Below are 15,018 nucleotides of genomic sequence, written 5' to 3'. Positions count from 1 at the left end.
GAATTTCCAGCTGCCGGAATTCTCCCTCTTGGTGTGTTCGTTGCAAATTATGAGAGAAAAGACATTAGAATTACTCCAGAAAGCATTATTAGGGATAAAAACATTATAAATAACAGCAAGAAAACATGATGCAAAATGGACGTATCAACCTTCAAAATGGCTAAGTCTGACCCATGGCTGACTCCATAATGAACCCATCCTTGCTCCTTTCATTGTGCTTGGTCACCTATAGACACAAGAAAAGAAGGAAAACTAATAAATACAAATAAATACACAAATGTGCAATGCTCACAATGAAAAGTGCAAAGCAGGTAATCATGCATAATGGACATATATTTGGTTCAATGGGACATAATATATGAAGAACGCATGCAACATATGAGCTCTAAAATTGCATAAATACATAGCCATCGGGATCTACTCACAAGACATCATATGGATCATGATAAGTGGGTATAAATATTTTGTAAACAATCTGAACACAACAATCTTTCACCAATAAATCTCCTTTGCATCAACTAGAAGGTGTAATCAACACATACAAGCACTCCTAGTTACGAATATGAGGTTTGATACAGAGATTGAACAAAAGGGATGAAGTAGGGTTTGGGGATGAGATGGTTTTGGTGAAGATGATGATCTCGACGATGAACAAAGTGTTGGAGATGACGATGGCTTTGATTTTCCCCTCCTGAAAGGAAGTTTTCTTGGCAGAATCACTCTGCGGAGAGCAAAAGTGCTCCGCCTAGGTTCAGCCTCGCAGATGACAACAAAAATTCCAGAGGATCTATTTTTTCTAGGGCAAATGGAAATTTATGAAGAAAGGGCATCAGGAGGCGAGCCACTAGGGGCCCACGCGTCCATGCACATGGCCTAAGGCACACCAGCGTGGGGTGCCCGCGCGGCGCCCTGGCCCTGTGGCCCATCTTTTGGCATGTGGCTTCATAGTTTTTATAAATAATTCGGTAAAATCCCCGCTGCTTTAGGATCTCCGATAATTTGCCTTTTCTTCTATCGAATTTTGGTCCGAAATTCCAAATGTCCAACAATCCCCTCTCTGTGTATACCTTGCATTTTAAGAGATAAAAGACATTAGAATTGCATCACAATGTAAAATATATCATTGAAATAAGATAAATTATAGTAGGAAATAGTGATACATAATGGACTATCAAAGGTTCATCGTCTTTAGGTCGACTATGACTTACAAGTTTTGCTGGTGTTGACAGTGTTGGTCTTAGTGGATGTCTTACTCTGTTTTGGTGTGACCACTTGAACGTCAATGTCCAAGATTTGAATGAAAGATTAATGCACTTGTGCGTGTGTCCCCTTCTGTTCCCATGTGGCATCTGACTTGTGTGTATGGCGAACCGCATAGAGAGAATATGCATCTAATGTGGTCAAAGTTGCAGAACTTGAAAGCAGAATCAAATTTGCCTTGGTGTGTTATGGGAGATTGTAATGAAGCTCTTTGGTCTTTTGAACATCTATCAGTCACTCCAATAAATGAAAATCAAATGATGACTTTTCATGATGTTCTTGAAACTTGTTAGTTGGTGGATTTGGGATTTCAGGGGTGTCCGTTTACATTTGATAATAAACAACGCGGTTGTCGAAATGTCCAAGTCCAGTTAGACCGGGCTATTGCAGATAACAAACGGAGGGACATTTTCACAATAGCAAAGTTGATACATAAAGCCTCGCCATGTTCTGACAATCTCCCCTTTGTGTTGACACGTGAAGTAGATGGGGAGAAGATATTCAAACCGAAAATAAGATGTTGTGAAATCCTATGGGAGCTGGATGCTAGTCTCCCTAAACGGATTGCCATGGAATGAGAAAAGACATGAGAACATTTTAGATTAGGGGTATAAGAGCAGGACTACACAACTTATTATGTGACCTGCACACATGGGAATGTAAGAGATTTGGCAACGTGAGTAGGGAACTTGAGAAGTCTAGAAGCCGCCTTGAGGAATTACTGAATATGAATGCAGGCCGAGGATGAAGTGAAGCGCATTACAGACCACACGAATGAATTGATTGGCTTAAGGAAGGAGACCGTAACACAAATTTTTCGCTAGTAAAGCTATTTGGTAGGCAAGGAAAAATAGAATCAAATATTTGTTGGATGCGGATGGGTTGGAATAGAGGAAACATGTAGCGATGGGTCAACTTGTGAAGATCTACTCCCAGGGAATTTTTATTGGTGACAATGGCATTGATCCAACACTGTGGTATTTGTTTGAACCGTTTATTACTGATGATATAAACATGAAATCGTGTGCATTTTTCAGAGAAAGAAATAGGGGATGCATTGTGCAAATAGCCCCCTAAAGGCACCTGGTACTAATGATGGATACCGACACGTTTCTTTTAGTGGAATTAGAGCATTTTTTAAGGAGAAAACTGTGAGGGTAGTAAGAATTTTTGTCCAAACCGGGATAATGCATGAGGAAGTAAATGAGGCGATCATTGTTCTAATCCCAAAAGTGACGACCATAAGTTTATGTAATGTCATCTATAAGATTGTGGCAAAGTGTCTCGTTAACCGGCTTCGAACAATCTTAGACGAGATTATATCACCTTTAGATTGCTTTTGGTCCAGGCCGCTTGATTACAGATAATTCTTTAGTGGCCTTTGAGTGAATACATGCCATGCATCACGAGAAGAAATAAGAAGATAGCTATTGTGCCTATAAGCTAGACCTGTCCAAAGAATTTGATCGAGTCGATTGAGGATTCTTGAAGCAAGTGATAGAAAATTTGGGTTTCACTCACCGGTGGATGCACTGGATTATGATGTGTGTCATCACAGTGAGATATCCAGTCAAATTCAACAAGACCCTCTTGGATCTATTCACACCGTAGTGTGACCTCCGGCAAGGTGATCCCTTGTCTCCCTTTTTGTTTCTCTTTGTTGCCGATAGTCTTTCTCTGCTACTTAAGCATGGTGTGAAATCACATGCTATTGAACCTATGAAAGTTTGTCGTAGTGCGCCGTGTATCTCACACCTTTTTGTGGATGATGCACTTTTCTTCTTCCACACAGATCAATAACAAGCAAAGACAGATAAAGAAATTATGAAGGTTCCATTGGGCAGTTAATAAATCCTACCAGGTGGTCAATTCTCTTTGGCCAGGCATGCCTCGTGCCCACCCCAAGACCAAGTCAGATATGAACTTGGCCTGTAACGAGGAAAATTTGAGGATAAATACTTGGGTTTCCCACTCCGGCTGGCGGCATGCACTAGGGAAAATTTTAAATTTTACAAGGAAGACTGATGAAGCACATATGTGTGTGGGGAGATGGTCATCTAGCGCAAAAGTGGAAAGAAAGTATTGATAAAGGCAATAGCGCAAGCCATTCTAACCTATGTTATGGGAGTCTTCAAGTTATTGTGCTTGGTGTGCGAGGACCTGGCAAGGGTGCCTAGGAGTTGTTGGTGGGGTTCACGGAAAGCACACCGGAAAGCATGGGACTGACTTTTTCAGCCAAGGGCGAGAGGTGGCCTTGGATTCTGGGATTACCGCTTGTTTAACCAAGCCTTAACTCGCATGACAGGCATGGCGGCTGCTGCTTGCTTTCTCACAAGAGTGGTTGGGTGACCCCAAGTATAAGGGTGAAATAACCTAGCAATAAATATTTCCCTTGATTTGAGAACCAAGGTTTATCGATCAAGAAAGAGTTCTCATAGCAAACAAAGTCACGAGGTACCTGCACAATGCACACAAGAATAACACACTCTTCCCCCAACGTTTCAAGAAAGTTATCAAGCTTCTTGTCCAGCTAGTTACAAATGTAAATTGCACGGTACGATAGGAATTGATAGATAAATAAAATAAAATAAATGATACAAAAGAAAAAGTAGTTTTGTTGAAGTTTTCAATAATGGAAACAACAACTACTTAGCATATGTATACCACAAATCTGCCAATTATACCGCAAAATGGACCTAATCAACTAGTTGCAAGCTGTGCGGTTCCTCGGATGCTAGAATGATTAGAAACCGCGAAAAATTGCCGCAATGTTTAGAAATCAAAGTGAATCTCAAGGCAAAAACTGAGTTGCAAAAGTAGCTACTCCCTCCGTAATCTAATATAAGAGCGTTTAGATTACTAAAGTAGTGTTCTAAACGCTCTTATATTAGTTTACAGAGGGAGTACTTCTCTATTTATTCAACGAAATTTGCATGGCTCGCAACAAACTATTGGTGAATAAGGAACAAAACCAAAGTGGATCTTGTTGGTGTAAAACAAAAACATAAATATAGACATATGTACACATGCTAACGAGACACATATGTTCATTTTCTTTATACCTGATTCGTGTATGATCTAATAACATGGTCTATTAACCTGACATGTCATCGTACATAATGAGATATATACACCATTGATCGTTGCATCCGATTTTGTAATGCGTTGCATCCAATTTTGTAATGACAATATTATACACATACTCCTACGTGTATTAAATATTAGAAGTATGTTCTAGTACATATTTGGAAAATACATGAAATACCCGTCCAAAGTCACATGCCCTGGGTGTCCATTACAGCCTGCGACTGGCGAGATAGCATCGCACTTACCATGCAAAAAAAGAAAGATAGCATCGCACTCCAGCAGGACCCGGGTACCGCAGCCGTAAATCCTCCAGTCTCCCCTGCCCAAAACCGTAACTAGCCACCACCGTCACGCCGCAGGGCGTACCGACGTGCGGGCCCGGAGCCCCCGACTCCACGCACCTCCACTTGTGAAAGTACGAAACTGCCCCGCGGTGGCAGCAGAAACAACGAGGGTTTGCCCCCACAGCCCTAATGCTCCCGGGATAAAACCCCACCTCCTCCCGTCACCGCGCCTCCACTAGGAGAGAGGTCGCAGACGGAACCCAACCCTCCCCACCCCCAAAGAAGAAGAAAAAAGCTCGGATTCCTCCGCGATTTCCTCCTCGGCCGCCCGCCGATTCCCTGTCGATCGAGCTGTCGCGGTGCCTTGGTCGGATTCGGGACCCTCAGCCATGACGACAGACCAGCCAGTGATCAGCCTGCGCCCCGGCGGCGGCGGCGGCGGGCCCCGCGGCGGCCGCCTCTTCGCCCCCGCCTTCGCGGTCGCCGCCTCCGGCTCCGGCGACTTCCTCCGCCCGCACGGCGGCGGCGCCTCCGGCGTCTCCAGGGTGAGAGCTCCCGCCGCCCGATCTGGGGGGAGGTGTTACTGTTCGATGCGGGTTCGATTGGTTTGCGGATGGGCGGGAGGGGGAGATCCAGCGGGGAAATATCGGATCTTGGCTCTAGGCCCTGCGCTGGTCTGGATGGAGCGTTTATTGGTCGAGGACGCTGTCTAATTAATCGATACGCGGGGATTTATTAGTCAGTACGCTGCTTAACGAGGTTTTAGGCCGCGATAATGCGCAAGAAGGATGTGTTTAGGTGCGTGCGGATTTACGCTGGCTGCTTCTGTAGGCTACAATTTAGATTTCACAGTATTCACTTCTGGGGTGAGGGCTGTGCTCTCGACAGGGTTTCAGCTGTCATGGCTGAGCTTCTGTGTAGGATGAGGTGGGCTGTTGGCATAACCAGTGACCTCAAGCAGATTCCTGGGTTTATCACTACTTGCACATATAACATGTTAGACAATACTTACATGCCTAGCCAGACCAAATAAGCTGTTATACATTGGCAGATTTTGGCTATGTTCTGATTTAACTTATAGACCTATTTCTGCTATGCTGACATGGATGCTACTTTGGTGCAGATTGGTGACTTGCATTCTGAGACACGTGAGCGTGTTCGTTATTCAAGAGATCAACTTCTTGACCTGCGCAAGGTACATCCCTGGCACTTCACACGAAGTCAGTTTCTTCATAGAATTTTTGTTGTAAATATCTTCCTTCAATATGCTATGGTTAGTATACCTTGTTATCTGGTTTTGCTGAAAGATGCCAGCAGTGTGTGGTTCGACAGGTTTGAGATTTATCAGGGAAGAACTATCAAGTTTGATTAATCCTGGATACTTTCGGCCAAGCCATGAATAGTGCATAGGCTGTGAAGTACCCCCACCCACCTGCCCACCCACTTAGTTCACTGATGTATGCCATTGCCTGAGTGTACAGCCAAACTTAACCAATAATGAATTGTGTAGATTGTCAGTAGAAGACTCCGTTTTGTATGTTTGAATGTGTGTGCTGGTATATTGAATTGTGTAGATTGTCAGTAGAAGACTCCGTTTTGTATGTTTGAATGTGTGTGCTGGTATATTAGTGGAAATAGGCTGTCATTGCGAAAGTTATCTAGAAAGGCAGTGCTATTTTGTAAGTAACATCATGAACTGGGGGAGTATGGCTCAAGGATGGAAGTAAATACTAGAGGCACTCCCATGAAACAGAGGTGGAAGTGCACCTGTTGTTGTCAATTTGAGGAGGCAGAATACTCTGTAGCGTGCTTGACTTATCCCTGAGCAGTAGCAGTTTGATTAGTCATGTTTTATTTTGAGCCTGCGGGAAAAAAGGCTGAGTTGGAAGCCAAGTTTCTAACCTATTAGGATGGTTCTCCTTTATAAGGGTGGAAACTGATAAGCAACATGCCAGCTATGATGTGGTAAAAATAGTTCTAGACAGGGATGGGCTATCTTTCTTTGTGGACATAATTGTGCTTTCATCTTTGGTCCAGCGAACTTAAGTAACTATGTGTTATAGTTCTATCTGCACAACCTAACCACCCCATGGGACATATGTTGAATGAAATATCTAATAAGTTCTTCCTGGCAATGCAGACGCATTATTTGCATGCACTGATATAATATCCTTGCAGATTACTGATGTAACCGAGCAAATCTTGAGGCTTCAGCAAGAAATTGAAGCAGAGCTTCATGGTGACGATCAGAGCTGGGTTCGCAATGATTCAAATGTGAGTTCTTCATTTCCATGTGCATTGTATGTAGTTTACCTATTTTTACAATCTGTACTACAATGTTTTGCATTCTTATTAAATGACCTTCATGCTACCATATCACTAAATTTATTACAGTTCTATGCTAATTTGCACATGTGGAAGATGGAACCCTTATTGTTGTCCTTTTTGTTATGCAGGTGCAATTGCAGACACAGGCACAGCCACAAGTACAAGCTCAAAACCGGTTTACTGAGACAGATAACCGTGACTGGCGTGCACGCACAGAGAAACCTCCAGCACCAGCAGTTCAGGAAGAGAAGTCTTGGGACAACATTCGTGAGGTTAAAGAACAGTACAATGCAAGTGGCAGGCAGCAAGAGCAGTTTAACAGGCAAGATCAATCGAGCTCCCAGAAAGCTCAGGTACCTTCAAGATGAGGCATCAGTCGTTTACTCCTTTGCTCCCTTTGACCTTTTTGTAGTAAATTTTGAATAAGCTCGTGTTACCAATCATCTGTTTTGTTTGCTGGTTGCTTCCTTTTTGGATTGAATGCTGATTTGCATCGATTAATCGATTCTGATGTGACGCGACTCCATTCATCACATCTCAGTACAGTTGCTTGGTTCTACTGATCTGTCATACAGTCAATGTTGGGATTATTGATACAACTCAACAGTGTAGTCTGATCATGGTTCTGTTGTGCTATTATATAATTTGCTTAATTAAATATCATTCTATGCAACTATGAACATACCTTTCTAGCAACCTAGTATTCAGTAGGAAACTACATGCAGAAGTTGTGTGTTTGAATAGAAGTAAACAAGTACTCCCTCCGTCCCAAAATAAGTGTCTCAACCTTAGTACAAAGTTGAGACACTTATTTTGGGATGGAGGGAGTAATATATTCGGTGGTGATTGATTTCATGTGTTGTTATGCTTTGTTCTATTTTTCAGTGCTTATTTTTCCCTACCGAGGTAGTGTTTGGCCGTATGTATATCCCTCCTTATTTTGTTCTCCAAATGTCAGGTTGGCCCCCCTCCTGCTCTTATCAAGGCTGATGTACCTTGGTCAGCCCGAAGAGGCAATCTCTCGGAGAAAGACAGAGTCCTGAAAACAGTGAAAGGGTAATATTATGTTTTTCTTCTTCTTGTTTGTTCCTGTTGAAGTGGCAATTTTCATTCCTTGTTTACTAAGCATATATTACCTAGTTTGTATTTGTCGTCTGCATGCTGTTTATCTGCTCTTGCTTGTGCAGTATACTAAACAAACTGACGCCAGAGAAATTTGATCTACTCAAGGGCCAACTGCTAGATTCTGGAATTACTACTGCTGATATTTTGAAGGTTTGATTTGTTTCTAGCTGTGTATTATAATCCCATGTCCTCATGACTGTTCCTGGTGATTCATCTATCTTCTGCTTTTCATTCAGGATGTTATCTCTCTCATATTTGAGAAGGCTGTTTTTGAACCGACGTTCTGTCCGATGTATGCTCAACTTTGTTCTGAACTCAATGACAACCTCCCGACATTCCCTTCTGAAGAACCAGGCGGTAAAGAGATTACATTCAAACGTGTGCTGTTGAACAATTGTCAGGAAGCTTTTGAAGGTGCTGACAGCCTGAGGGTTGAGATTGCAAGTTTGACTGGCCCTGACCAAGAGATGGAGAAAAGAGACAAAGAAAGGATCTTCAAACTTAGAACACTTGGAAATATTCGTCTGATTGGTGAGCTACTCAAGCAAAAGATGGTTCCTGAGAAGATCGTTCATCACATTGTCAAGGTACACTTTGGGAAATCGACGGTACAATTATTATTCCATGAAAACGTGCCTAATCCGTTTGTTGTATGCACTATATGTAGGAGCTACTGGGGTCTGATAAAAAGGCTTGCCCTGATGAGGAACACGTCGAAGCAATTTGTCAGTTCTTCAATACGATTGGTAAACAGCTTGATGAGAACCCAAAGTCTCGCCGAATCAATGATACCTACTTCGTCCAGATTAGGGAGCTAGTAGCGAACCCTCAGTTGACCCCACGTTCCAAGTTCATGGTCCGGGATTTGATTGATCTCCGTTCTAACAACTGGGTGCCTCGACGTGCTGAGGTAAATAAAATCAACCAAGTGCATGGACTGTTTACTCTACATGCAGTTGCTTTCATAGTGATTTAATGGATCGATGTTACTGCTTTGCTGCTATTATGTTGAACTATATTACCTTTTTATGTATAACCAGTTAACGACTGTTGCTGGGTACTGGCTCATCTCATTTTAGTAGTTTGTTGCATATTGCCAGAAGAGGCATATCAACTTCATAGGAAAACTGGAAGTTCTAAGATCCTAAAGGTTAACGTACTAGAAGAACTGGCAAACCAAAAATGATTAGCATATTGAATTGCAAATTTCTTGGAAATCAGTCAGATGTGCACTTTGCTTTGTACACTCAACATGCACATGCTTATAGTCAGTCAGTTAAAACCACCACATTACTTGATTATACTGAATCTGTTCTCAAAACTAGAATGACACTTAGCCTTCAAACAGTTTTTCCCACTTCTATGACTGTTCTTATAGCAACTGAGTCCAGCTGGATTTGTGAATCCATCCATTGTAAACTTTTTGTGCTTGTAACTTTCAGATTAAGGCGAAGACAATCAGCGAGATCCACACAGAGGCTGAAAAGAACCTTGGATTACGTCCAGGGGCCACAGCGAACATGAGGAATGGCCGTAATGCACCAGGTGGGCCTCTTTCGCCTGGAGGTTTTTCAGTGAACCGGCCAGGAACTGGAGGTATGATGCCTGGGATGCCTGGATCTAGAAAAATGCCTGGGATGCCTGGGTTAGATAATGATAACTGGGAAGTTCAGCGTTCTAGATCAATGCCAAGAGGTGACCCGCTTCGCAACAACCAGGGTCCGTTGATTAATAAGGTTTCATCTATTAACAAGCCATCACCCATCAACCCCAGGCTTCTTCCTCAAGGCACTGGAGCACTGATTGGCAAGAGTGCACTCTTGGGCACCGGTGGTCCACCATCCCGCCCTTCCAGCCTTGCGGCTAGCCCCACTCCTTTACCAGCTCAAACTACAGCATCACCAAAACCATCAAGTGCAACTCCAGCTTCTGTACCTATTCCTGACAAAGCAGCCAGTTCTGCCAAGGTGATCCCTGCAGGGCTTCAGAAGAAGACAGCATCTCTTCTTGAGGAGTATTTTGGTATTCGTATTTTGGATGAAGCACAACAATGTATCGAGGAGCTGCAGAGGCCTGATTACCACCCTGAGATTGTTAAAGAAGCTATCAATCTTGCTCTGGATAAAGGTGCCAGTTTTGTTGACCCTCTTGTTAAGCTTCTGGAGCATCTGTACACCAAGAAAACTTTCAAGACTGAAGATCTGGAAAATGGTTGCTTGCTATATGGGTCGCTGTTGGAAGATATTGGTATTGACCTTCCTAAAGCTCCAACGCAATTTGGTGAAGTGGTTGCTCGTCTGATTCTGTCGTGTGGCCTGAGATTTGAAGCCGTAGAGGGGATTCTAAAGGCAATGGAGGATACCTTCTTCCGCAAAGCAATATTCACCGCCGTGACGAAAACCCTAGAAGCAGACCCAGCAGGTCAGGCCATATTGAGCTCACATGCTGCCGTAGTCGACGCGTGCAACAGCCTCTCGATATAACAGCTCTTGGCAGCTCAACTTCTCAGGTGCTGTGTCTAGTGAAAAACAGCATATGGTGTATTCTCTATAGCTTAGGTGTTTCACCGCAGAGGAACTGGGATGTGAGCTGTATATTTTTGCGAGGTCACATGAGTGTTGATTATTGTTTCGAGGAAAGGAAGAAGCCATGGATTTTGGTCTCTTGGCGACGGCGACCTAACTCCCGCTGGAGCCTGGGAATGAACAAGGCTTTTTTGTTTTCAAAATGGGATGTTTTTGTGTCTCCTCCAATGTTATTATTTCTTTTCAGTTCTTACACAATTTGTAACAATGTACTGTGGTTTTGGAGTATTCTGTCGGTTACAATATATCGTGTCAGCATTGTAGGAGTCGAAAACTGAATCTAAGATTATTTTTGGCTTATTACTGTCAGCCTCAGTTCTTGGTTCTGATCGTTTGATTTTTTTTTTGTGTGTGTTGCTTTGATCATTAGATGCTCTTCGAATAGCTTTTTGAATGCCCTTCGATGAGGGTTTTGAATCTATTTCAAGGTTCGATGTGTGTGTGAATAGATCGTTAGATTCTTGAATGCCCTTTGGAGAAATTGCAAGGTTAGTTTGCTTCATGTTTCTCTGTTTGTATTCCATTTCCAGTAGCCAAAAACATCAACCAGACGAAACCTGTTTGCTTGCCAAGTGCACACGAAATGTTTTTTTTGTTGCTGTTACACATAAGTTTTGAATCGCTTCTGGCCAAAATAACGCAAATGTAAAAATCTGGTACAAAAGTAGTACTACTTCCATACCAAAATATATAAGGCCTTGTTCGGTTGTAGAGTATTTAATCCTCTAGTGAATTTAATCCTCTGGAGGATTGGGTGATCCCTCACCCTACACCAAATCCCCTCGGGGACTAAATACATGTCATTGTGAATTCCATATCACTTATTATGCATCCGGTTAATCCTCTAGGCCGCCACCACCACGATGCCTTGCTGTTAATACAGAGAGAACGAAGAGTGGACAGAGGAGAAGGCGCACACAGGGAGAAACAGAGAACCAACCTGAAGGTCTCGTCGCCAAATGCCTCCTCTTCTCCAGCGTGAGGCAGCGGGGAGATTGGATGAAGTCCGGCTAGGGTTTGGGCCTGGCTCCATGGCTGGTCTGGGTCGCCGCCGAGCTCATGCAGCTTCGATTGGATGTCCAGCCGACGGTTGAAAAGGGGAGAGGAAGGGGGAAGGAGGAAGTGCGCCGCCGCCATCTACTCCGGTAGAGCCGTCGTTGTCAAATCGAGAGAGGGAGAGAGGGTCGGGGCTCGCGTAACGTTTCAGGAGAGGGTTGCTTCCACGGGGTGGGACGCGTGGGTCATATCCCGGCGATTTCCACGGGGTTTGCGAGGGATTTGGTCCAGACCGGGTCTAACCGAAGGTTTTCATAAGCCAGACCGGGAACCGACTCCGGCCGGGGCGAAACCCACGTGGATCGGGGGGGTTTGCGCCCGATCTCGGCGGGGCTGGGAGTAACCGAACATAGCCTAAGATGTTTTTTTGATTAAATTTGCCTAAAAAACGTCTTACATTTTGATATGGAGGTAGTACCTGGTAAAAATGGATCTCCTCCTTCTGGGGTAGTAACAATTTCTGGGATACAGTATTTTGGAAGGACTTATTTCGATCGGGCTTCCCCTAGTCTAGTGTTCCGAAAGGATTCCATTTTTGCTAGGAAGGATCTCTCACTCTCTGGGTCGGGCTTCTCTTCCCTGCAACTTTTTCTTGGCAATCCTTCCTCCTCGCAGGCTCGCCCACACCACACCATCCACCGCCTCTGCCTCCGCCTTCACCCCCCGCTCCGGTAACATTTTTTTCTTTCTGGTCTTCACTTCCCCCCCTGCCGGCGAGCAGTATTTCTCCTCGGCTCCACCCACCCAGTTCGTTTTCTCTCGTTTCTCACAGGAAAGGCGCGGCTGCTGGTCTCTCTAGGGTTCGTCGGCCCGGCGCGGGGGACCCGTGCTTCTGCTTCCGCTTCCGCTTCCGCACCGAGAGTATGGTACGGCGATCTAACCCTACAGCTACATTATTCCCGCTTCCTCCGTTGATGCTTTGCGTCGCGTCGCGGCTCGCTGGCTGCTGTGGGGAATTTTGTTCCCCATTTCCTCCTGCCTTTGGCGGGGTTAATTAATTTCCCCGGCTAGAATGACTCGTGGTGGTTTTGCCATTGGGCAAAGTTGATGTCCTTTTTAGAAGCGATCAGCGGTGCTTACTCTTTCTTTCCAAGGTCGCTGCAAATTGAGATGTGAAATTGATTGAGATCCTGGAAGTAAAACTGCCTTTGGACAACATGTGGAGGCTAACCGGTGATGTGGTATTGGCCTAATTAATGGTCATTGGTGTTCAGTCTGTAGACCCCTGTCTGTACATGTGCTCTGAGTAGCTTGGATTTGCATGTGACATGTCAACCACGGCTTGCATGCTTTCGTAGGAACTTCAGTTCATCTCATCTCCGTTTGGAGTGTATGATATACCTGGTTGGATGGTTATCTAGTGTTATGGTGTCCTATGAACTGGTTGTTGAATCTGACCATCTGAATGTGCTCGCCGTGGCGCCAGGCAACTTTTGTTCAATTCAATTAGGAAGGCTCTGAGTGGCTTTTCTGGTCGCAAGGCCCAAAGGTGCTTATATGTTACTTGGAAGCAATTAACAGTGCTCTTTAGGGATCACTCTTTCTTTCAAAGTAGTGCGACAATGATAATCTGGAAATAACTTCTATCTGAGAACTGGTGGAAGATAAATAATAAAGTGGTACCTGCCATGATGTTCGGTCTGTAAACCCTTGTTGGCATACATCGGTTCCCAGCTGTTCTGGGTGCCTGGACAATAATTGTGCTTATGCCGTTTCAAAACTGACTTGCTTACCAGCACTTTTTTATGCAAAGTTTAGCACCGCAGATCTTATTTATGGGCTCTGTGCACTTAGCTATGCAGAGGCCAGCTGTGAACTCTTTCTGCTTTTATTGCCCTGATGTGGCGTTTGAGTCAATAAAATGTCCCTTTATAGAAAATAAAAGATCTTATTTGTGACACTATCACAGGCTGGAAGGCACACCATTGTTCTCGTGCAACCATCTCCAAACAAAGCGTCCAGAACTTTTATGGACTTCAGTTCACTCAACCAAGCACTGGACGGTCAGTGTTTTCCTCTCATGCTCAGCGCTTGAATAATTATTAATCCAGTTATACGAATAAATTTTACTTTGCTGTCTGATTGTGCATGTGTTGTTGACTATGAGGTTATCATGGGATTCTGAAGATATGCTACTGTTTTGCATATGTCTCATTAGTTCATCTATTCCTTCCTTCAACTCTATAGAAATAGTCATCAGCCATCATCATTTAGTAGAACTTGGACTGAACGTTCAGGAATTCAATTTATAATGTTGTTTACTGTCTTAATTTTTTGGTACCAGTAACCTTCGTGGTTGGCTTTTTACATTGTGCACTGTGCCAGATGTTTCAGAAAACTGAAGTGATATCTGTCTAATGTTTAGACGAGACAGATCATTAGTGTGCTTAAATGTTTAGTGAGACAAGATCTTAGTGTTCAAAATGTTCAATAACAGTTGAAATGACCACTGATGTATGTAAATTATCACATGGTTTGGGATTTGGGAGTCACATAACAACAAATCACAGGATTTTGCTGGTCCTTATAGATATATGTACAAATTGTGCACCTGCATTTTTCACCAGTGTCTTGTGAGCAGCAAAACGTCATACACTGTGCCCATTGCCAGGAGCGCACACATGATCCAAAGCCTCATCCGTCGTGTCCCTGTTCAGATGCTCATAGGTCGCCACGCCGCTGTGAGGAAGAAGACAAGCGCTGCTTTGACCGTTGTTGGTATACAAGGAAAATAAATCATGCGTGGGAGGAAAGAGAACGTGTACTGTAGTTATTGCCCTGGCCCATGATAGACGCAGGCCATTGTGGGGTTGTGTACCTATTCGGCTATTCGTGCATGCAGTGACCTGGATGGCAGTTTTTTAGACAAAAGACATCTCAATTATGATGCCCGGTCTATAGAAGACCAAATGTTCAAAATCTTACAATCAACAGAAAAGGTAAAGGGCTGGGGTTACCAGCTTGCAGAGACAAACACATTAGCAGAAGCACTAGAACAGGGCCTGAAAACCCAAGAACCAACACGTCAGGAAACAAAAACCACTTTAGATCACATCTATCATGCGCCGCTTGGGTCCTGGTGAGGTGTTGGTTCCTGCTTCAGCCTGGTAATCTGCGCCTGAATACACAACACTGTCTTCTTGATCCCCTCCTGTGTCCTCCCCTTCCACAGAGGCATCCACTTCTGCAGGTGAATTATCGAAGCAAACAAGTATTCAGAAGGATGAAAGATCATCTTGTTTCTCATTTTCCAGAGCGCCCAAAATTGGAGAGAAAGAACTACCCAGATAATC

General features: G+C 43.9%; 2 protein-coding genes across 2 annotated transcripts in view; both read left to right on the top strand.

Annotated features, from left to right (window-relative positions):
* The first annotated feature begins 4,871 nt into the window (after window positions 1-4,871).
* On the top strand, window positions 4,872-10,969 carry LOC123045923 (eukaryotic translation initiation factor-like). The gene is made up of 9 exons (XM_044469170.1): window positions 4,872-5,176; window positions 5,755-5,826; window positions 6,810-6,905; window positions 7,088-7,312; window positions 7,918-8,015; window positions 8,147-8,234; window positions 8,321-8,671; window positions 8,752-8,994; window positions 9,527-10,969. Exons 1-9 carry the CDS (start codon window positions 5,021-5,023, stop codon window positions 10,565-10,567), a joined length of 2,370 nt encoding a protein of 789 aa, XP_044325105.1. The 5' UTR covers window positions 4,872-5,020; the 3' UTR covers window positions 10,568-10,969.
* Window positions 10,970-12,115: 1,146 nt separating this feature from the next.
* Window positions 12,116-15,018, top strand: part of LOC123045922 (uncharacterized) — a 7,593-nt gene continuing 4,690 nt past the window's right edge. The window contains exons 1-3 of the mRNA XM_044469169.1: window positions 12,116-12,396; window positions 12,498-12,591; window positions 13,635-13,728. Coding sequence (XP_044325104.1) covers window positions 12,131-12,396; window positions 12,498-12,591; window positions 13,635-13,728 — 454 coding nt within the window. The 5' untranslated portion in view covers window positions 12,116-12,130. The remainder of the gene's footprint in view (window positions 12,397-12,497; window positions 12,592-13,634; window positions 13,729-15,018) is intronic.

This window comes from Triticum aestivum, chromosome 2B (genome assembly GCF_018294505.1).
Source record: "Triticum aestivum cultivar Chinese Spring chromosome 2B, IWGSC CS RefSeq v2.1, whole genome shotgun sequence".
In the NCBI taxonomy this organism is placed as follows: domain Eukaryota; kingdom Viridiplantae; phylum Streptophyta; class Magnoliopsida; order Poales; family Poaceae; genus Triticum; species Triticum aestivum.
Note: the sequence above shows the minus strand (reverse complement) of the source record. Positions and strands in the feature narration are given on the sequence as shown.

Excerpts from the sequence above, each read along its gene's own strand:
- LOC123045923 (XM_044469170.1), top strand. The coding sequence starts at position 5,021 with ATGACGACAGACCAGCCAGTGATCAGCCTGCGCCCCGGCGGCGGCGGC. Across the intron at positions 5,827-6,809 it reads AACTTCTTGACCTGCGCAAG|ATTACTGATGTAACCGAGCA; the intron begins GTACATCCCTGG and ends ATATCCTTGCAG. Across the intron at positions 6,906-7,087 it reads GGGTTCGCAATGATTCAAAT|GTGCAATTGCAGACACAGGC; the intron begins GTGAGTTCTTCA and ends TTTGTTATGCAG.